A 23108-nucleotide genomic window follows, 5' to 3' on the forward strand; every position below is an offset into this window, starting at 1 on the left:
TAGGGTTTGGACACATCCTCTGCAGGACTAAGCAGAAAAGCAGCTGAAGCTCCAGCAGATCCTTAATAAACTTTCGCCTTCTGGGTAACAGGAATAAAACTGTGTTATTTCAGTCTCTTGATTTTTTATGAATTTAGTTATTATCTATTAATTTCTTTTCTCTTTCTGATTTTTCAAAAGCTGATGTTACACAAAAATATAAGCTGTGGAAATCTGAAGCAAGCTGGGCAATTAGGGCTGAACTGCTCCCTCTGCTTCACAGAGAATTTTTATTTGACCCCAGGAATGCTGGTTACTCAAGCAGACTAAACAACTTTGATTCATTTCAGCATGTGAGGAGTGGGGTGTGCAGCTCCAGGCCAGGCTGGCAGGGTTGAACAGGAATTCCCAAACAGCACTGGAGTCATGATTCCCTGAGCATCCCCTGCTCCACCTGACCCCAGCCTGCTGGGAACCAGACTCAGCAGTAAAAGCACGAATTCTGAATATCTCAGGATTGCTGTACAAGGCAGAATGATCAAGCTCTGTGATTCCAAAATCCCATCTCAGGTTCTGATCTGGGCTAAAGGCTGTATTTTGGGTCAGGAACAGGCTGCCTGACCTGGTCCCAGCTATCTTTGATAGTTATCAGCACCTGGCTGCTCTCGGGGTCTACAGGAGCACAGAGCCACAGATAAACCCTGCACCAATCTGTTTGCCTAGAGACAAAACTTATTTTCTTCTGCACACCGAAGTTCCTTTCATGCCACCTGGTTTAGATAAGCTGCTCAAGTTTTGCCTGGTTGGATTTGAACAGCTGCTCCCTGAAGATGAAGGGACAAGGCCAGGAATAGTTAATAACTTTCTTAACTGGAAACGCTGTTGAATCATTTGTTTCCCTCCCCACAGATTGCGTAAAGCCTCCTCAGTGTTTGAGTCTAACCAACCTTTTAACTGGAAATAGCAACCCTTTGTGGGATCTTCCTGTCCTGGCACCAGTTTCTCTCAGTGTCCACCTGGCTTCTAGCCAGGGGTATAAATTGCATTTATTAAAGCCAAATTTTTAGATAGGGGAAGGTGTGGGTGGAAAATTCAAGACAACAACTGAACTCTGAGTAGGTTTAGACCTACAAAGCACCAGGGTCATCTCTGTTCCCTAATTCACATTATTTCCTATCCTGCCTTTGACTTTAACACTCATTCTCTATACCAAAAATATTTGTTCTCTGTTGGCTTTTATAGCTGCAACTGTTCTGGTGTCTTTGTAGCTCACCAAAGCCTTCAGTCTCCAACAGGACACCTGATTTCTAAAATTCCACCCCATGTATTCATATACACTCAGCACCCCAGCCCTTCTCCACAGAGCTGATTCCCACAGGTCACCCCAGCCTCTGCTGGTGCAGGACCTGCATTTGCCATTGTGGCATTTCCTAAGGTTCCTCTCTGCCCATCTCCCCCAGCTGTCCTGGTCCCTCTGAAGGGCTGCACAGCCCTCAGGGGATCAGCCACTCCTCCAAACCTTTTATCACCAGGGACCTCTCTGAGGAGCCATCAACCTCACAGGCTCTGCCTGTCCTGCTCCAGCTCCCAGATCCCATCATCTCTCCTATGTTTTTCACCATTCCAGTTGTTCTGTCTTTTCTCACAGAGCAATAAAATAAGAAAAAAATCCAGGTGGATTCATGCCAAATTATGCTGGCATATTACAGAGAGCATGCAAGACAACAAAACTGACGATTTTCTAAAGCAAAAGCACTATTACAGTCACAATAACACCTATCAAGGAAAAATCTGTTCCCTAAAGTAAGGAATAAATTTTAATATAAAGTCCCATCAGCTCAAGGTGGTACCAATTAATCAAAACAATTCACTTGCAGATTCTTCACAGTCACTGTTTTTTAAATGGTAATTCTTTTCTTACTTGCTATTCCAGTGTTGGCACAAAGGAGGTTTAAGCTGATTTCCATCCAATCTTAAAAAACAAATCATAACTGTAATTTAAAATAGTTGGGATTGTTTACTCCACTCAGTTCTACATGCCAATTCAAATACTGAAAAAATGATCAGAAAACAGCACTACTGCCAAAATGAACACCTGAGAAATGCCAAAGTCACAATGCACAGTGCAGAGCAATACTAAAATCTGATTTTTAATACAGTATCAGTAGTGTACAATTAGCAAACTCCAAGTATTTTCTGGATTCACATGCCCACACACACCCCAAGTGTGCACCTTAATAAAATTAAATACTCATTAACTGTGAACAGTGCTGGGTATTTTTATGAAGATGTTGAGTTGCTAATTGAATTTGAAGCACAACAGATGCTTAGTACTCCAACCAAATGCTGCTTTTCTTATATATTAAATATATATATTTGTGTGGATACATACAAACACTTCTCAGCTACTAAAGTAATTTTAAAAATATCAGCCAAAGAGTTTCTGCTTCCCCATGGCTTAAGAACTCAAGCCATGAGCTGAAACCTCAGCAATTCCAGAGAGGAAGCACTGCAGTGATGCCATGGTAAACACCAATTCTGATTAAAACACCTGAATTTATAATAAATGGGTTTTTTAAAGTTGAAAACTATTTTTTGGCATGACTTCTGAACAAAAATCCTTTTCCACAAGTCTGCCAACTACTACAGAGCCAGTCAGGGTTTAAAGTGTTACTCCAGGTTGTGCCTGGGCCAGCAGGGCAGAGGTCAGAGCTCTGCAGTAAATTCCTGCCATCAGGCATCTGGGAGATAAGGATTGGGAAAAGAAAAAAGAAAACAAACACAACAAACCCCAAAGCCCCACTGGCCACATCTCCTTAGAGTCAGAGACCTTGTAAAATATCACCTTTGTCTCCCCTGATGCCAAACTCCTGATGGCAGGTTCAGAACAAGCACAGGGGGTGTGGAAAAAAGAACTGAACAAACCTAAGCCACAAAACTTGTCTTGGACTTTGTTTTTTTAGTGCTTTGCAATTTTGCTCTCAGAAAGTCATGCAAGTTTCATGAAACTTCCATGGAATTTAAATCAAAGACTTAAGCTGTAATTTTTAGCCCTCTGCCTGAACACTGGTGTGCACTTGTGTGCACACACTAAAATAGATCATTTCTGTCAAACTCTGCTCCACAACACCAGGAACAGGAACAAAGCACATCCATGTGCATCTGGCAGTGACAAAATGCACAGACCCACCTGGGGATGCTGCTGTCAGCCCTTGTGCTCTGCAAAACCTCTTCTACCCATTTCAGGCTTCAATATTAAACACCAAGCAAAATAAAATGTTGCAGATACTGCAAAGGCCATCTCTTGCAATTTCTCCTTGGCAGACATTTGTGCAGATCCTTCATCCTGGTGGAGGAGAGGCTGTTGCTGAGTATTCTTCCTCCTGAGCCCCTCAAGTGACAGGAATTTCAGTTGGGTTCACAGCTATTCACAGCTACCAAATCGGCTGTCACAGACCTGACAAAGCATTAGGGCAGGACACACCAAGTTTCACACAAAAGCCATTACGATCTCACAACATAAGAAGCCACATATGGACAAGGAGAAAGGTTTGCTTTATGCAATTCACAATAAAAATTCAGATGTAAGCACTGTAAAATGAGCTTTAAAATAACAAGGCTGCAGCAGATGCTCATTTAATGAAACAACAGCAAACTTTCACATTTTCCATGTCTATTTAATCATAACACAGCTTCATCCTCATCATCATCTACTAGATGACCACAGACATACTGCAGCTTCCTGAAAATGTCATCTAATCACTTCCTCTGCAATCCCAATTAATTTCCCATAGCACAGCCCCAGCTGGGCACAAGGAAGCTGTGGCTGCTCTTTTTTTCCTGAAGTTCAAGTGTACCCAACTCTGCCCATGGTTACAGGTGTTGGTCACTGAATTACAGAACCATGGACTGGGTTGGGGGGACCTTAAAGCCCCTCCAGTGCCACCCCCTGCCACGGCAGGGACACCTTCCACTTCCCCAGGCTGCTCCAAGCCCCATCCAGCCTGGCCTTGGACACTTCCAGGGATCCAGGGGCACCCACAGCTCCTCTGGACAAGGCATAAGGAAAGTGGCTGTGCTCCTCCACAGATGGGAGTCAACCACAGTGGCAATAAAACCCTGGGCATAAGGATGTACTTAAAAACATCAGAGATGGTCCTTGTGCTTTTATAGGTAAAAGAGATCAAATGTTATATGAAAACAGTCAGGACTTCAATGCGCTCAGAAGGGCCTTTTATGAATGTTAGGCAAGAGGACAGAAATTAGAAAATACCTTCAGCCAAGTAAAACTGGCTCCATTCACTGAAACTATAGTAACCATCTGCTTTTTGTTGCCTCTGTGCTCTTACAATACTGTCCAGAATGACCATGTTCAGAGAAAGTGAACACGGAGGGGGGAGAATTATTTACAGCAGTTCTCCAGCCCTCCTTTTACTTCGATGCTCTGTTTAAATATTCTGGCTGTTTCAAGGGCTTGGTGAAACTGGCTTTTGTAGACTGAACACAAAAAACAAACAGGAAAAAAATGCAGCATTTTCCCCCTCAGCCAGAATACAGTGAGAGCACAGTGGTTAAGCAAAGGCAGAGTAAGCTAATTACCAAGTACACAGCTGCTCCTACCTGGCAGAAAGCAAAGGAAAAAAAATCCTATGAGTCACCAAATGCAGTTCCTAAATCTGGAAAAGCCTTACAAAAATAAACTTCCACGAAGAAGGGACCAGCTTCAGAGGAAAAAAAAGTGATGCAGATAATAAAGATCATTATTTCAGAACAAAAAACTATTTCCAGTTTGAAAGGAAAAAGTTTTTTTGGCAAGGCAACTACTAAATATGTCATCTAGTTAAAAACAGCTTCTCTTCTTGTGGTTTGTTGGGGCAGAATGAGCGAAGAGATCTTCTATCAGATTCTTTTTTTATATCAAACACCGAAAGGGGGTGGGAGGGAATAATTTCTAACCCAGTTTAGAACAACTTTATTCCTCCCCATAATCATGAGCATTTCTTACATCACCTTCAACACACACAGAGTTCCAGATATTCACTAAAACTTCAGGGTGAGTTTTACATCCCACTTGAAACAGGAAGGATGATCCTGACTTCCCAGTTTTGCAGACACACAGGGATACAAACACACAACTGTTTATGCTTTGGCAGAACTTCTGTTTTGCCAAGCCCTTACTTGTGTAGTTTCTCATGTATTTTAGAAAACAGCAAACGAGTCTCTAAATTACTAGTAGCAAAACAAGAGAATTTGTAGCAAGCATTGCTTGAAGTTTTTATTTTTCAGTTTTGTTGCTAACTTTAAAGTTTGCCTGAGTTCTTTTGGGACTCTTTTCTTGCACTTTTCTGCTGAAATAATATTACACTGGCCAATAAATTTCAAGATATTTAAATTTTAAAATTAAATTTTAAAAGAGAGGAGCTGAAAACTTCAAATCAGGTGTGAGCTGTTGGGGGGATAAGGGTGTTGTGAGCTTTCTGTGTGTTGGGTTTTTACCTGGGTGTCAGAGGAGGTGAGTTCTGACCCACCTGTACTCCCACACTAAATGAGCACTGATTGACACAAGAGCTACTGCTGCCCACACATCCCCCAGTCAAACACAGGAAGCCAAAACTGCATTTCCTTCAGTTTTCCAAATAAATTTTTTGATCTAAAATTCGAACAGTTTAATTAAAACTATTTCTGAGGAGAAATGCATCAGCTTCACAGCCTGATCCCATGAACTGTTCCTTTATAAGCTACAAAATATCCTGATCTCAAAAGTCATTTTCAACCTAAATGATTGTGTGACTCCATGGAACTCAGTTAAAATAAAGCTATGGAGTATTCTGAAACAAAATCTCCCTTTCAATTATCCTCCAAAATGTCTTAGAAATTGCAGTGGAAAGTCTCCTTTCGGCCCAAATCACCAGATCCCTTTTCAACTACCCCAAGTTTTAGATACTTTATACTCCCACCTCTCTTTCCTCCGAATAACAGTTACTAGAAATTTGCTTCAGGTTCATTTTAGAAGGAAATAATTAGATTTACAATTAACATTCCAAAGTATTTCTTGTGTAACATTTTCCCATTGCTAATCATTTACCCAGTGGCAAGGCACAGGAATCCACACAGGGTGAGTGTGCAAGGACAAACAGCCAGGGGCTCTCAAAATGCACATTTCAAGTGGAAAAGGCCATGTTTTACAGGGAGAACGACAGCTTTCCAGCTTCCTCTCAGACTGGTCTGTAATTTCCAAATCTTTCATTTCCAAACAAAATTGGCTGACTACTAATAAGTTTCCTTTTGATATTTTCTTCCCTTGATGTCTGGCTGGATTATCAGCAATAAACAAGTTCCTTTTTTCCTTACTCAAAAAGTATTTGACTGCACAGCATCTCCCCCGAACAGACAGCAGGAGACTGACACTTACAGAAGTAAAAACACAAACCTCAACAAAACAAGCAAAGAAGAAAAGAAATATAATCACACACATCATTACTGAGCAATGCTATTTGATAAAAATAATTATTTATGTTCAATTGCGGTGTAATTCTTCCTTCACCTCTCCTGCATTTCACAAGGTTTTCTTAGCAGGTTTAATCAAATTTTCCAGAATCTTGTGGGATATTTAAATAATGACATGCCCACTTAATTTGCACAAAAGAAAAGGCATGGATTAAGGTTTGCTTTGATTCATTGGTTAAGCATTAAGTAATTAGATTTGCCTTGTTGTTAAGGAGAGGATAAACACGTTGCTCAGTTATGATCTAAACCCAAAGCTGCCTCTCTGTGCTTTTTTACCCTCCACAAAGTTTCTTCCAAGTGGACACTCAGAAATGGCCTAAATGAAACAAGGGCCTGGAGAGACAGGGCACAGGGAGCCACTTCCCACTGCCAGAGGGCAGGGATGGATGGGATATTGGGGAGGAATGTTAAAGAGATAAGTTAAATTAATGTGTTGTGCTCTTCCTCCAACACAGCCACAAATCTTCACACAGATAGAAATTATCATCCCTGACTCTAAACCAGCTCTCATAACTAAAAAAAAAATGGAACTTGGCTCCAAAATTATCTTTTTTTTCCATCTTGTTCTTACTGTGTACTACCACACAAAACAAAGAAAAGAAAGAAGAAGGATGGCATCACCTTCTTGATTGCATATACAGAGACAGCTGGGAAAAAGTAATTTATACACTGCAGGATCAAGTGAGGAATGGTGACACAGCCTAGAATTGAGAATACAGCAATCACCCTGTACACTAAAAAGAAAATTTGATGCTTATTATAAGTTAATACCCACCAGATTGTTCACAAAATACAGTGTCTAGAGACATCTTGTTCACAGCATTTACTATTGAAAAAAGCCACAGAAAATAAATCTAAAAGCCTCATATCTCCCTCCTATAAATCTACTCCCAGGGCAGAGCTGTAGAAAACATTTGTACAGACTTTGAGCTGGGGAAGGTTTCCACACTCACCCTGCTTTATACTTCCTGAAAATGTTTATTTAAGTTGCTATTTTCCATTGCTGTTGTGACTCCTGTCATTTGAAACACCACAGAAACAGCCACAAAGTGTCAGTACAAAGCCAGAAAAACAACAAGACAAAGCTCAGAAAGAACAAAGCCTGTTTTGAAATCTGAAGACACCTGTACAAATACTTTTTTTTTTGAAGAAAAATAACCCAAAACTTTTTCAAGTGAAAAATAACCTCTCCAAAAACATATAAATTCAAGTGAAACAGTCAAGATAAAAACAAGGAAGTTCAAATGCACTTATACTGGATAATAAAAGAATTGGTTTGTTTGCTATCTACAGTGATTTTTCCTAAGAAAACATTCACCAGAAGACAAATATTTAATATTACTCAAAAGCAACAGTCCCTGTTTAAAGCTGTTCTGTAAGACCAACAACTCTGTTGAGCAGGCAGTGTTTATAACAAAAACGTGCTTTTTATATCAGACAGTTTGTGCTAACTCGGCAACATTTCCAGCTCAGTACACTCTGTACCGCCGGGGCTTGCCAGAAACTCGGCTCTCCACGAGCATTTTCCTATTTGTTAACTATTTCTTCCAAAAGAAAGGAACTAATCCCAGTGTTTCGAAATCCTCTTCCCAGCCATTTAACAAGGAATTCATTTGCCTAACAAATACACAAGGAAATAGTAATGTAAATAGAATAATAGCTAAATAATTTCTGCTATGTAAATCAGGGAATCCGGTGGTTTAGTTTTAAACCAGAACAACACAAAGCCAAGCATGACCACGTTTCCTACAAGGCTAAATCAGGGAGGAATCCAAGAGGCACTAAAGGCTACTTATCTTTTCCCAACTCTATTCCAGATAACAGCCAAAAAAGCCCCTTTACACTTGGATTCCATAGTGCTAGTCGTTTTTTATTTAATAAATATTGATGAAATGTTAAAATATTTATTAACTCAGAGAGAGAAGGGTGGTTATGGTCTAGCTTAATGGATGGGCCAGGAGCACAGGCAGCCCTTCACAGAACCACTGCTGTTCAGAGTAGAAAATCCATGGAATCCAAGGAAATGTGCATCCGCAGTGAGAACCTACACACCTCCAGTGGCCACATCTCTTCAAACCTCAAAGCCATGAAAACCTCAAAGCTGAAACCCGGGGACTGTCAGCATTTAGGGGTGATTTGCAGCCATTTGGCAGCTGCCCCCAGCCCTGCAGAGGAGGAACTCGGCTACAACCAGCTCAGCTCAGCCACACGTGCTGAACACGTTTGCTGTGCTTGCACACCAGGGTCAGGGTGCAACACATCCCTCACACACCCAAAGCAGGGCATGTGACACAAATACCTGTTGTCACAACAAATGGTGCCTCCTGAGGGGAATAAGCACCAGGGCCTAATGCCACCCATGCAATGCACCCCAGCAGGTGAGTGACAAACCCAACTATCACACTGGTATTGAGGAGCAATAAATGCTGGGCAATCACCAATTCTCATTGCTCTGCCCCTTCTGGGATGTACAAAATGGGTTCTTTTGGCAGCAATGAAATATTGACCTCTGAAAAGCTCAATCCACTTCCACAAAAGTCTGATGATGGGATTTCAGGTTATGATGGCTGTGCCTGCCACTTCCTTTATGTCTCACCCTCTTGGACACTGCACAGCACAGTCAATTCTTTGCAAAGCTCCCATTAAATAAACTATCATTACATAAACAGCCCCATTTTCACAGCACATATGGTTTTCAAAATTCCCTTTATCCACTGGGCAGCTGTGATGCTGAACAGAAGCTATGGCCAGAGTGATGGTACATGGCAGAAAGTTCTGTGAGTCCCAAGTTTCTGTGTGTTTTTATTTGATTGCAAAATGTCATATTTCTGACATATTATGGAGATTTACATCTGCAAATGCTCAACATGTCACAGTGACAGACTGGGGCCATGCTGACTGTGTTTTGTTAACACTGACAACAACCACAGCCAATAAAACTCTGGGAGTCTTTGTACTGCAAATGCATTCTGTATTCTTTTCTAATATATTTGTCCAAAATATCTTCTTCCATTTTCCTCAAGCACTGTATATTCAAAGGCTTTAAAAAGTTACAGTTCATGGGATTTCAGGGTTGTGTTTTCTTTTGTTCTTTTTCCTTTTCATTTATTTATTTATAATCTCATCCCAGATGTGGCATCAAATGCACACAGCGGGATATCCTTAAGCATTACTTGGTAGAGTTCTTTGTGTCACCATCCAACATTCTTAATCACATGAAGATTAGCAGAAAGACTAAGCTGGGAGTAGTGTGAGCAAGGGGAGGGGAAACTGGGTATCTGGTGGTTTAAAACAGTTCCACACCAGCTCTGTCTCCTTTTCCCAACTTCCCCAGCTCCCAGAACACAGAGACAAGGTGGAGCAATAACCAACCTTCCCTTCCATTCACATTTGCATTGCCTGCTTGTTCAGCACAGCACTGACACCAGGGCTCCCTCCTCCTCCTCTTCCATCCCACATCCTGCACACACATCCTGGATAACTTCACACCTTAGGGCGGATGGCCAGGGGGGAAAAGCTGAACACAAAAGCTTTGGCTGAGGCAGCTCCCGGTTCCTGCTTCCAGTCAGATCTGCAGCTCCAGATCCCAAAGCAAGAGCAGCCACTGGTGTGGTTTGCAAACCACTGCAAACAGCCAGGGAAGGAGGGTGTAAGGATCTGAGAGTTCAGCATTCCCGCAGAACTTGTCCACTGCAGGAGGAAGCCAGGACACCAACAGTTCCATGTGTAAGACAGGCAAACAAGGGGGCTGGACTGATTATTGGCCCCACAGGCATTGGGAAGTTGTGGATTTCCATCACAAGTCACTGTTCTTAAACCAAGACCACTTAACATGTGCAAAGTAACCACAGAAAGCTTTTAACAAACTGTATAAGTGACAAGAAAAGTAATTTTTAGGATGCAGTAAATAATTCCTCATCCTAACATGTTAATTTAAATTGATACCTGGGATTAAGTGGCCACAAGCCCAAAAATGCAGAAACTGCATTGTTAAGTGTAATAGGGAAACTCCAGAAAAGAAGTGGATCTGCTGACAGCACAACTTCAGGCCAGAAGAGGAATGACAAATTTTGCCTCTGACACATATGGACTAACAAGAAAACAAATTAACAGCAGCCTGTTCTCACATGAAATTATGAGACAGCACAATAGTGTAAAAGTCATCTTATATGCAGAGCTTTTAAAAGTGAATTAATAGAGGACTATTGCATAGTTACTGCTGGTTATAATTTGGAATACATTAAAACCTTTACTTCCCCAGACCAATATTTAAAATAAACAAGAAGCAGTGAACAGGCACAGCCACTTCATTAAAGTGATTACATAAACTCTCAAACCAAGACTTAATTTGAATTAATAGTAAAGATAAAATTGAATGCATAAACATGCCATGCAGAAAGAATGAAGTTCTGAAAAGAATTAAGTGGTTTGATGATATCACATAGCAAACACCTGATGAATTCATTAAACACAAAGGGTTGCAGATGCCACAATACAGTGAGCAGTTCCTACGTGAAAAATCAGATGGATGTCAAACTTACAAAAAACTACTGAGTCCTAACAGCTGCAGGACACAGACAGAGGTTTTGCAGAGCAGCACCAAAATTTGAACCCAAGGCTGATACAGCCAAAATATCAATACCAGACATTATTACTTCCAATGAAGTTTATCCAGTGTTTGGAAGAACAGCTTCTATTTATGCTTGGAAGGGCCAGGGATTTCTCCTTTGGAACTGCCCTGTAGCTGAGATCCACTTTCCCCCAGGCACGTTCCCCAGGGGAGACCCTCAGCTCATCGATTACATAAACTGCTCTCTAGTCTCACTCACCTTAGCAGGGCAGCTAAATATATGCACCAAGACATAAAATCTGCAGAGCCATCAAAGCACTTCTGCTGGAACAGAAGAGCTGACAATTTATGGGCTCTTCAGTTGTGCCTGCTTTTATCAGGCTGGTTAGTTGAAAGAAAATGCACACATAATTACTTAATCCCATTAAAACAAAGACAAATGACAGCAGAGAACTCCCAAGATCAGCAGTTTGAGCACAGGAAGATTCTGAACTCACACAGAAATGAATCACAGAGCCTCCTCTGTGGGCAGCTCCTTCCACAGCCCCTCTTATTTTGGCTACATCAGCATCACAGCTCTGATATCCAGCCAGCTCCAGAAAATGGCATCTTGGACAATGAACAGCTTCCAGATTTCCCAATGTACCAGTAATCCAAGGTCTCCACTTTTTCAGTGAAGTGACTGCATGTCAATTAAAGCAAGTAAATTCACGAGAAGCTACTAAAAAAATTAATTTGCTTCTTCCAACATTTGGGGAGGACAAGCAGGAATCCTAAAGAGGCAGCAAGTGGCAGTTTGGGGTTGGTGCTTAATTTTAACATTTTGACTTTCAGAAAGTTACAGGAACTCCTGTTCAGCGCATTAATGACAAAATGTAAACTGTAGTCAGTACCTGAAGAGGGAAAATGAAGCAAATTAACATTTCACTAGGGGATTTATAACACAGGTTTGCTGGCATGTTTACTATGCAGGAATAAATAAATGTGTAAAATAATTGGAAGGACTCATTGAAGAACTGAAAACTGAACTTAAGTAAATTCACATTAAACTCAAAAGTCACTTATTTTTAAGGCAGCAATGATTTTTTTTATTTAATAAAAAAATATATTTAGCGTACCTCTAAGCACCAGGATCTTTTGTCTCTGCTGTTCCTATACAATAATCTGAGCCCTTGGATGTGAGCAGTGTCTCACCTCCAGGCTCAGCCATCCTACAGCAGCTGTCTGGGACAGGACAAGCAAACAGTGCTGAGTGTAATGTTTGCCCACCAATTACCCTTTTGTGGGCTCACTGAGAACCTCCCAGGACAAGGCCAGGCAGGAACCCCTATCCCAAAAAGGGAGGGATTAGGAATTTCAGTACTAGAGTGCATTTCTTTTGAGACTAAGCAGTAACCGTCTTGCAGGAAAAACATTTTTCTTCACACTTTCCAGGCCTTAACTGTGGTTTACAGCAAAAGAAATAGTAATAAAATAATGCTTCCTGCAGTCTGGTTTAGTTTAGGAAAAAGGCAGAGAGGGACTGAGCCATAATTCCACATACACCTGGGACAGGGGATATCTGTCTGGAAGTTTTCCACTTCCAAGGACAGCCTGTCCAGGTACAAAGGCTCTCTGGGGAGATCTCTCAAGCACACTGCTGTTTATTACTCTCAGCTTTACCTCACCTGCTTATTAGTTCCTGAATACACTATTTCCCAAAGAACAGGAATAAACAAGTGGGAACTCCTCCATTTGGACTGCAAAACCCTGCTGGGTATAAATTCCATGGGTTTGTGCAGAGGACCAGAGAGCCTTGCTGAGGCTGGAAGCACCAACACCAGCAGAGAAGCAGCAGCAACGATAGTGGCACCACTTCAGGACACCCCAGTTTTAGTGAAGTATTTAATTTATTTTACTATGGTGCAGCAATGGAAATCTTACTTTGCTCTGTGTAGAAAATCCAAATTAGACTCCCAACTCAGGGCTGTTAGGGATGACAAGAGAATCCTTAAGTTACTTGTAAGTTATTAAACTATAATGTTAGTACAAAATAAAAATAAAATGTTATCGTTCAATAAGCCAACTACTCATTAAAGAAAACCCATAAAGCTTTTGTCAGGAACACAGACTCCTCTTGACCAGCAGCCAGTTAAAGTGGTAGAACTCTCAGGAATATCTCTGGAAAGGGCAGGATTGTCAGTCAGGTCCTTCACCATTCTATCCCAGCACAGTCCTACATCACCTCCATCCCTTAATAAGGGCAGAGGACATCACTCAGATACAGAAGCCAAACTTGCTTTCCAGTCACACTGCTCATTACCATAATATCAGAAATCACATCCTTTCCATATAGAAGAGACAAAATAATGACAAACACCACACACTTCCCCTTCAGCTCCCTTAGAGAAAACATTCCAGGGAATTTTGTTGACATATGTCACCAAGTATTGCATAGAATAAATTTTGTCAAACTCCAAAGGGAACAAGAAATTTTCCTTCCAGCTCCCCAGAACCATAAACCCATCAGACTCCAAGCCCTGCTGCTCCTGTTGACGCAATAACACTGTCCATACTTCCCATCTCTTTTGAGAGCTTTAAAGAATAAGTACTTTAAATTGTTAAAGCCATTCCAGTGAAAAAAAATCCTATACAAAAACCCTTTCATCACCTATAACTGGAAGTTTCCCTGGTGGGAAAGGTGTTCTATTACTTGTGTTTCAGAAGCAACCAGAATGTCATGGAACAACTACGAAATAGAAATCTTTTATTGCAAATCCGATATTTATCTCCTGCTTAGAAACTGCCACACCTGTCACCTTCTGCTCCACCTTCTAAAACCAAGTTTATCAACATAAGCACTTTAATATAGTAAATTCACATTTCAATTTCTCCATGAATTTGAGGGGCTACTTTTGCCTGGTTATTTGTATGATCCGCCCATCAATTTGTTATAAAAATTCTAAGCATTTCAGTTTGACTCCTCTGGGTGACTGACTGTTCCTAAGCAATAAATGTTCCAGGATTTGGTGCAGACACTGTCCAGGAGGAGCAGAGAGATCAGGGCTGTGAAGGTAGAGCAGGAATGGCTGTCAGGACAGCCAGGGAACACTGGAGGTGCCTGTGCCAGGGCCCAGCCCAGCACTGGGCATGTGCCAAGGCAGAGGCAGGGCTGGGAAGAGGCAGAGGCAGCTCAGGGAGCTCCCAGCCCTCAGCAGGGAACAGAAACTGAAACTGTGCTGGGCTCCCAGCAGCCCTGAGCTGAGGGAGCACAGGGACAGCTGCAGGGCACTGCTGGCACCAAAGCAGCACTGCAGCCTTTGCTGCTCTGAGCCAGGCTCAGCACCCAGACCTGTGCTGCAGCCCCTGCTCAGCTCCAAGGACACATTTAAGCATGATTTACATCAACAAAGAGGCAAAAGCATTTCAGCTGTGCCCACCCTGCAGTGTGCCTTTCCTCTGGTTTGTACCTTCACTTCAAACTACTGAGCATTTCAGCCTTGGAAAATCAATTTTACACTGTTCCTCTCAAAGCTCTACTTATCATTATATGAGTGACTGTAACACACGGGTGCTTGGTTGGTTTGTTTGGGGTTTTTTAACCAAAAGACTAATATTAAACTAACAGCACAACCCCAGCCTTTTCCTTCTGAAACTCCCACTTCCCATGGGCAAAGAGCAAAGGTAAGAACCCTCATTCTTAGGCTATCCCATGTACTCAGTTGTTTTCCACTTGCTCCTCTCTTCATTCCACGCAGAAATATGGTTTTGTTTGCTTCTTTGGAAAGGCCATATTCCAGTTTCAGGGCCCTGAGGTTTCAATGAACATCAGGAACAAACTTCACATTTCCAAAGCTGCCTCCCCCTCATTTTCCTGGCTGATCACTGACACCCCAAGCCATGGATCACATCTGGGAATTGCCACATGGACACACTGCCAGCTATCCAAGGCACTTGTCCTACAGATTACAGTCAAATCCCAGGATAAGTAAGTGCAGGTGTATAATGAAGCCCACTTAAAATGAAACCAGTCTCAGGCTTGGGGTACAAGAATTCTGTAGTAAGATTTATGACCTTTAACAGGAACTTCATTATATAGAAAGTGACTTTTATATAATGAAAACCATGTCTCTCTTAAGAGGAATGATGTGTTAACATCAGCAGAGCTGTGTTTCAGTGTTTTCTGTTTGCAATCCAGCACCATCATTGTCACTTAAAGTTCATTAATTATTCTAAAAATGCCATTACCAAAATACAATTGTATGCAGTTTTTTAATACAATTGTATGCAGTTTTTGAATCATTTTCTTCAGAAGGTGGCACTTATCCATTTTTAAAGTCTAAATTTTCCAGTAGAGCTTACCCTGTGTTCTTAGAATTACTCAATACATCCAAATACAAACATTAGTAATGAGCCCTATTAATGCAGATTTCACTTCAAGCTAACATAGATTTACTTCACACAGTTAAGTGAGTTCATTTCACTGGAAAAAGAGATTCCCTAAAGGAAAAAACATCAACTACTGAGGCTGATATTGCCCAATACATTGCTGGAAAATAAATTCTACTGATTGGATTTTTTTCATTTCCCCCCTCCCCAAGCAGCACTTTAAAAAATACAGTCTTTTAATGATTGTTTAATTTTCATATAACTAGAATATAAATCCTTTACATACTGCTTTGCTGCAGCTGCAGCATAATGTCTCATTTTTCATGGAAAAAACCTAATTACGTGGTTCACCAAATTGCCTGTGGTAACACATCAATTTTATTTACATTCAAAATTTGGACTTGAGTTTGTTCTCAGCACTCCAGTTAATTCCAAGCCCATTTTACACAATAGTTCTCCTGGATTCATTAGTAACACCTCACTCTGCTGTTATTGGGAGGGATTCCCAGCTATTGGAGCCTTGCTTGGAATTCCAGTGCTTTCCAGGCAGTTCTACTTACACAGTTCTATCCCACTTTAAATATCCTGGATTTGCTCTCAGTCTGGCTTTGCTGAAACAGTTCTGCCAAAGAACCATCAAATTTCCCTCCAGAAGGCAGCTGTTAATATTCCTCTGGAATACCAATTCCTTTTCTCACAAAAACACCCGAAAAAAACAAGAAGTATTGTGTGGCAAATAAAACCTAAAGGTTAATGACACAAAATTTCAACTATTTCAGTCAAACTGAGCTTATATTTAGAAAGCAGAAAGATTATGAGGAAGCACATGGATTCAGTAGAGAATTTCTTGGCTTTGCCTTCCATCAGTGTCTTTCCTCTAAACTCTTTCCAGAAGGTAATTTGTTGTAATCAACAGGAAAACCTCCAAATTCCCAGCCATGAACAAAATTAAGATGTTAATCCTTGAGGGATACAAATAAAATAAAACAACAAAAAGCATTAGGCTTTTTTACATATGGCCCTTTGGTAGATTTCAGACTTTTAAATAACTTTTTAGCCTTAGATTTTGCCAGCTGTAAGAAGAGGGAAAACACACTATGTGAGAATGATCCATGAAATATCCTGAGCTGGAAGGGACCCACAAGGATCAGTAAGGTCCATTTCTTGACTAGAATTGGTAATGAATTCACAAATGCCACATGTACTCATTGGATCCTGCTCTGAACACTGAGATTCCCTGTTCATGGAGACAAAATCACTGAAGGGAAGAGGAATTAAGGCAGAGGTAAGTGCAATCAGAATTCCAAACAGGACACTCAGTTTTAATTTTTTTTTAACACTCCCACAAACCAACTTTCAAGAAAAAGGAGTAGAAGTGGTGGGAAGAACATTTATTTTTAAAAGAAAGCAAAACAAAATGAAGACATCTCGCCCAGACACAATAAGGCTCTTGTCAACTTCATGTGTATAAAAGGAGTTGGCATTTTCCCATGAAGCAATTCCTTAATCCCAAATGATGGCATAATAACCTCATTTAATATGCCTGCTTAAAAGAAAAAGTTTATTTTGTCTAAGCTGAACTTCAACTGGCAATCACTGGACACCAATTACCAGTGTCAGATATAAGGGTCACAGAACAATTCTGCGGGCTGAGAAAGTAGGAATTCACTTTTCAATCCCATCTTCTTGCCAAAAGAATGGAAAAGTTGAACTTTGTTTTCATGTCTTTGGGAATAATCTATGCTAGGCAATTAAGAAAATGCAAATTACTTATCTTATTGAAAATAATCAAGCCAGAAACAGACTTTTCAGTAACTTAATATTCCAATAAAGTCTTCTGTCACAGGAACCTACTTGTTAATTCCACTCTGCGCTCAAGAACCGGCAATTAACCATTTTCAGATTTCACTTCAAATTATTAATAAGTGGTACTCAGCTGCTTGATATTCATTGCTGCTTTTTAAATGGAAAGCCTTCCAAAAGCCTTGCATTTCAGATCCTTTATTCCTTGTTCATGAACTGCTTTTCCATGCCCTGGCTGCTCTCCTTCCTGGTACCTCTGGGCATGACAAGAGTTCTGGGGTTTATGGAGTTACTCAGAGTGCAGAAAATTGTTGTAATACACATCCCATGGTTTCACCAAAGCCCAGGGATCCCAGGAATAACCTTTGGGCAAATCCAAGGAACTCTCCAAGTCAGCTGTAATGCAATTCCAGCAGCAACTCCCTCCCTTCCTGCCCACTGCCATAATCTCATGGTAGAATGAAAAGACTGAGGAGCACTCTCATTTGAACACCCATTGCACAGCAAGGGGGCTCAGCCTTCATTTCACGCATTGCTTCCCACACCTCAAATGTGTTTGAATAGACAGGAACATCTTCTCATTCAATAATTAACCTATCTCACTACACACAGCTCGAAGATACTCTAATTCCTGACAGAGCTCCCAATTCCTCACAATTGCAGAAATAATATAGCACCCTGAAAGAACCTTAAATAGGCTCAAATTGAGATGGAAAGTAGATTTTTCACTACTTTATTCTCTTTTACATTAGTGGAACCAAAAAATATAATTTTTTCCAAATTTTCCATTATTTTTCTTTTAATCCCTACTAAATGCTGACAAGCACCAACTACTAAACATTTACAGGTTAAACATTGACTTGACTGCTAAATGAAACTTTGAAATCTGGCAGTTCATAAGGGAGCATCAAGAATCCTTCCTAGCAGGAATAAAAACAACTAAATTGAGTTCTGGGGCAAGTTGTTCTCCTCAGGAGAAAACCCTTAAAAACAGAGCTGACATGTTCTGCTTTCCTGTAGGTAAAAATTAGCAAATTTCAAGTAGAGAAACAATAAGAAAACTAATTTTGGGGCACAACCATGTGGGTTAATGTGGGTGCCCTGCACACAGCTCTTCCTACAGACAGCATTTTTCCCTGCTCACTTTTATCAGCACCAGGGGATTACGGCTGCACCAGCCTGATATGCCAAGAATTCATAAACAGGAATGAGCTGAAGCTCCAGGTTTTTCCTGTCATAGCTCAAATTTCAGCTACGTTTTTAAACTTACCAAGCTGCAAAGATCGTGTACAATAATCCTTCAGGAAAGACTTGCCTAATTCATTCAAGATCATCTATTCTTCATAAGCATTTCCATCCCAATTCTTATATTCTACACAGCAGAAAGTGAAATAGTATCATTTTTCTGGGGAAGCAGCTCCAGAAATTAATGGATCAAGTGCAATATATAGATGGAAATCCCAAATACCTACCAGAATCAGTGAGTTCAGGCACACAAGCTACTAAGTGGATAGAAAGATGCAGTTTTACCTAAAGAACTACCAAAACCCCAGAATTTATTACTTTTCAAGCTCCTGTCTCACATCCTGCCGGCATTCCAGAGTCCACCTCCAGTGTTGTGCTCACAGTCACCAACCTGTATTCTCAGTAGTGGTACATACCATAATCCCTGCATTAAACCTGAGAATTCCAATATTCCATACCACAAATGCAGCAGACAAAGTGGAATGTATCCATACATCCAGGTCAGAGATTATAAATTGATAGACAAAACTGTCAGAGAATTACAGAATATTCTGAATTGAAAGAGAGCCACAAGATCATCAAGTCTAACTCTTGAAGTGGTGTAAAGTGTCAGGGCAAAGTGCTCTTTGCAAAAGCCAGGAAGGGAACTGAGGAACAGATCTCCCTTCCCTATAATCTCTGTGGAACCCACAGGGTATAGGGCAGGGGTGGGAGAAGAAAGAAAACCCAAGAGTTGAGTCTAAATTCTCTGTGATGCTCCAGATGGTATTTGGTCACCAAATGCAAATGAGAGCTCTGCAAGTTGCAAATCCACAACGTTCCTGTCAAAAACGCTGCCAACAGTCAGACACTCCCTCCTCTCCTTCCACTTCTTCTGTGTGATGTACAAAAAAATGGATTTGTGGGGAAAGGTACCAGAGCTGGAACAGTTGCCAAACCTCTCCAGGCAATATCATTAAATAGCATTTATCCTTCAGAAAACCAAACTGCAACAAACTTAAGCGTGCTCAACTTTTTCAGACTTACAGAATCACTCCAGTTTTTCCTCACTCACTGACCCCACCCCAATCAGCTTTTTCCACCCAGGATTGAATAAAGGTCTTCAACCTCTCATCCAGTTTTAAATGCCAGCACAATAAAAACCAGAACACCACAGTCAAGGCTGGCAGGAAGAAGAAATGTAGGAGAATGTGCAAGAGACAGTTCGGAAGTTCCCAGCTGCCTGGTTAATCCAACCACTCCACTGATCTACAACTGCCCTGCAAATAATTGTTTTTACTTAATCTCCCATGACGGCATTTAATTATCCACAGTTTTGGAAAGCTACTACATAAACAACTCTCCTCATACCTCCTGTTTACAACCACTAAGTTGTTTTCTTAAGACTATTTGAAATTCTTTTATTAATGGCAGATTTGTTGTTTACCAAATCTTCAATGTTATAAAGATAAAGAATTCATGAGCGAAAGTTTTTGAAGTGCTTCTGAAAGCAAATCCTCAGTTTGGACTTTTCCTCTGTTTACTGAGAGCAGTAAATATCATGCAGCACTATTGCAGTGACTCTTATCCAAAAAAAAAAAAAAAAATCAAAAATTATAATTTAGACTTGAATTAATAAAACATAATATTTAAAAATTAAATTCTTTAAAATTTAGCTATCAATATTTCACTTTCAACACACAAGTCCGAGGCATCCAAAACTTTATTCTTGATAAGAATTCATGATCTTACTAACAGGCATTATTCTCTATAGTCCCTATATCTCAGATGTCAATGTTTTGGGGAGACTCTAGTCTTCCTCTTGGATTTGCAGCATCACATTCCTGGGACTTGTGCTCCTGAAGATGTGACAGCACAACAACAAAGTTCTGGCCATGGAACTCTAAGTCACAGTGACAATCCAACCTGCAGGAACAGCATTTTAAGCCAAAGCAGCTCATTTCCTGAGCAGGCTGTACCAGAAAAAGGCATCAGGTTACCCTGGCCCAGCTGACAGGCAAGGAAAACTCTGCTTCAGTAACTTTCCTGTTTTCTGTTTGTATGCCCACAAGGAAAAGCCCTTTATATCTTCAGGAAGCTAATTGCAACTATCAAATAGTTCAGTATTGTGGCCTGTTTATACCATAAAAAGCAGAATAAACTTGTTAAGTTTGCCTTCTGGCTGCATGAAGCAGGAACACAAACTGTGTCCTTTGTCCTATCTCAAGGAATCAATGGACATAAATGCCTTGTTCTGGCTGAATTTGAGGCTCAATATTTTGTCAATACTGATGTTTGAACTCTAAAATGTACTGAACAGAGCCCAGCAGCTCTATCAGCAGAAAATGTACAACACTTACACAATTTACATCAGTTTGAACTATATCTGATAAGTCACTACAAGTGTTTCAATGTGCTTTTAATATAGACCAAGGAAATCTATCCTTGTAGGATTTACACACATGACAACAAACGAGTTTCAGATTGAATTCCACTCAGAAGTTACTGCTCTGAAGGCTCCAGCCTGGATGTGGGGACACCTCAAGTGCTGTGTCCAGTTCTGAGCCCCTCAGCTCAGGAGGGACCTTGAGGGGTTGGAGCAGGTCCAGGGAAGGGAATGGATCTGGGAAGGGGCTGCAGCCCCAGGAGGGGCTGGGGGAGCTGGGAAAGGGGCTCAGCCTGGAGAAAAAGAGGTGTCCAAGGAACACCTGGATGTGGCACTCAGTGCTCCAGCTGGGGGATCAGACACAGGTTGGACTCAATGACCTTGGAAGTCTTTTCCGAACCAAATAATTCTGTGATTCCAGACAATTTTGAACCAGGCAGACAATGTGTGACAGTGCTGCTTTGCTTTATTCTGCCCCACAGTGCACCCAGCAGAAGCAGGTTCAGCTGTCCAGACATTGAAGTGGATTTCCAGACCACCACCACTGGAAGCAGTAATGTTGTTGTAACCAAGATGTCAGATATAAACAAGCTCCATCAATTTACAGAAGCATCACCTGCAACTCTCCTCAAATAAAAAGACACTTAAGTCCCATCTACTGCATTTGAAATATTTAATAAACTATATTTCACTAAGAGAAAAGCATATATTATTAAAGCTTTGCTGGGTAAGTAGAAATATTACCCATTCCCTCATTCAAAACAGGTGCCTCATAAAAAATGAATGTCAGTGGAATGGCTCAGCACAGCACTTGTGAGCCATCTCTTTAATTATACATGATCACAGGGCTACCTGTGTGGAACACGCCCCACGGTACTCAGGCCTCCATATCTGTGATTTCACAGGCTCTGGTGACAAATAAACAATCTGGCAGCCATCAAAGGAGGAAGTTTGGAACTGTGCTTAGAACAGAATGAAAATAAATGAATATACCATAACCCAGGACTAAACAGTGCAGGGTACAGGTGGGAGATAAGGGACAACTCAAGCACACTTGATAAACAAAATATTCTGTGTACTTGAAACAAATTTTATCACCAAGTCACCAGAAGGTCTAAAGGCCACAAGGATAAAAAATTATTGCAAGAAACCGGAACTTGATCCTTATGATTGTCTTGGGTTTTTTTAACTACTGTTATTATTCCAGAACTGGTGAACTTCAGTTGTTTTCTTGCAGGACACAAGGTGAAAATGGAGGTGAAATTCATCAGCCTAATAAAGCACCTTGTAGCTCAGGCAAACTAAGACTTGTCATAGCAACAATACATCACTGAAAAGTAAACAATACACAGTGGATATAGTCAACCCAAACAGGATCACAGCAGATAGAGTAGAAGTAACTTAATCATGTTAAGGCTCCACATTCTGGTGACTCTGAAGACAATCCCAGTTGCACAAAGCCTATAATCACCAAATTATCACTGTCACCTCTGACCTACCTGCCTCTTCCTGCCTCCTATTCCACTCACTTGTTGCAACTCGCCTTGGATCATGCTCAAATCCTGCAGCACGAGCAAGGAGCAAGTCCTGACCTCACAGATTTACCTGGGGTGCCATGGAGTTCCCCTGACTGTACAGGAGAGGTGATTTATTCCATCAGCTACTACCTTATGTCAGAGCTGAGGTATTGTTATTATGATTATTATTATCATCACCCCTTGGAACTAGAATTTACTCTACTTTCAGAGGCTCAACAAAAATCCAAGTCATGATATTGACTACAGGTCTCCTGAGTTCAACTTTCACTTTGTGTTTAATCATGCAGCAAGAAAAGTCAAATTTACAGATTTTTGTTTTCCTGTAGGTCTTAAAACATGAACTATGACAAAATCCCATAAGGTAGCAAGTTAAAGCATTTAAAAAGAAATCCTTTTTCACTGGAAAGAATGGAGGTGATTGAGAAGCAAAGAGTGGCTTACTGTGCAGCTCGCGGTGGATGACATCGACCAGGTTGGGCTCGTCCCCCCACCAGAATATCCAGAGTTCCTTGCAGTCGGGTTTGACGTCCCGGCGCCACACGCACAGCAGGTTGGCCTGCAGGCAGCGGATGAAGCTGAGCAGGATGGGATCATCCTGGGCTGGAGCTGAAATGATGGGCCCACAGTCCCCATGGCCTTCAAAGTTGTACCTACGCCATTTGATGCCCGTGAGTTCGGCCTATGGGAAACAAAAAGGAAGAAAAGTCATTGGATCGCTTCATAATTTAGTTAT

The 23108-nt window shown here is 41.0% G+C and overlaps 1 protein-coding gene across 1 annotated transcript in view; it reads right to left on the bottom strand.

Annotated features, from left to right (window-relative positions):
* Positions 1-23108, bottom strand: part of MED13L (mediator complex subunit 13L) — a 166239-nt gene that overhangs the window by 124273 nt on the left and 18858 nt on the right. Inside the window, exon 2 of the mRNA XM_058816484.1 lies at positions 22817-23054. Within this exon, the coding sequence (XP_058672467.1) occupies positions 22817-23054 (238 nt within the window). The remainder of the gene's footprint in view (positions 1-22816; positions 23055-23108) is intronic.

Source organism: Ammospiza caudacuta, chromosome 18 (genome assembly GCF_027887145.1).
Source record: "Ammospiza caudacuta isolate bAmmCau1 chromosome 18, bAmmCau1.pri, whole genome shotgun sequence".
Classification (NCBI taxonomy): Eukaryota; Metazoa; Chordata; class Aves; order Passeriformes; family Passerellidae; genus Ammospiza; species Ammospiza caudacuta.